Below are 343 nucleotides of genomic sequence, written 5' to 3' on the forward strand. Positions count from 1 at the left end.
GGCATGGATGTCCCCACCGAGTCTGGGGAGCTCTGGATCCTGGGGGATGTCTTCATCCGTGAGTACTACGTGATCTTCAACAGGGGCAAGAACATGGTGGGCTTGTCGCGGCTGGCCTGAAGGACAAGGCGGTGCTGCCCCACTGCCCCCCAGTGCTGCCCCACCGGCAGCTCCTACCACGGCCACCAATAAAGCTGTATAGAAGCACCCTTGGGTTGTGTCTCTTGGTGTTCAGATGCCACCATGTCCCTGGGCATGGACAGCAGTGGGTGGGCAGGTTGGTGCCACCTTCACCCCCTGATGATGCCCTCAGCCATGCAAACACCCTGGTGGCAGCTCCCAA

At 60.6% G+C, this 343-nt stretch overlaps 1 protein-coding gene across 1 annotated transcript in view; it reads left to right on the forward strand.

The window, feature by feature from the left end:
- Positions 1-120, forward strand: part of LOC104401834 (pepsin A-like) — a 3823-nt gene extending 3703 nt beyond the window's left edge. The window contains exon 9 of the mRNA XM_010009538.1: positions 1-120. Within this exon, the coding sequence (XP_010007840.1) occupies positions 1-120 (120 nt within the window).
- Positions 121-343: the final 223 nt, after the last annotated feature.

The sequence above is a fragment of the Nestor notabilis genome, unplaced genomic scaffold (assembly GCF_000696875.1).
Source record: "Nestor notabilis isolate BGI_N333 unplaced genomic scaffold, ASM69687v1 scaffold17372, whole genome shotgun sequence".
Taxonomy (NCBI): Eukaryota; Metazoa; Chordata; class Aves; order Psittaciformes; family Psittacidae; genus Nestor; species Nestor notabilis.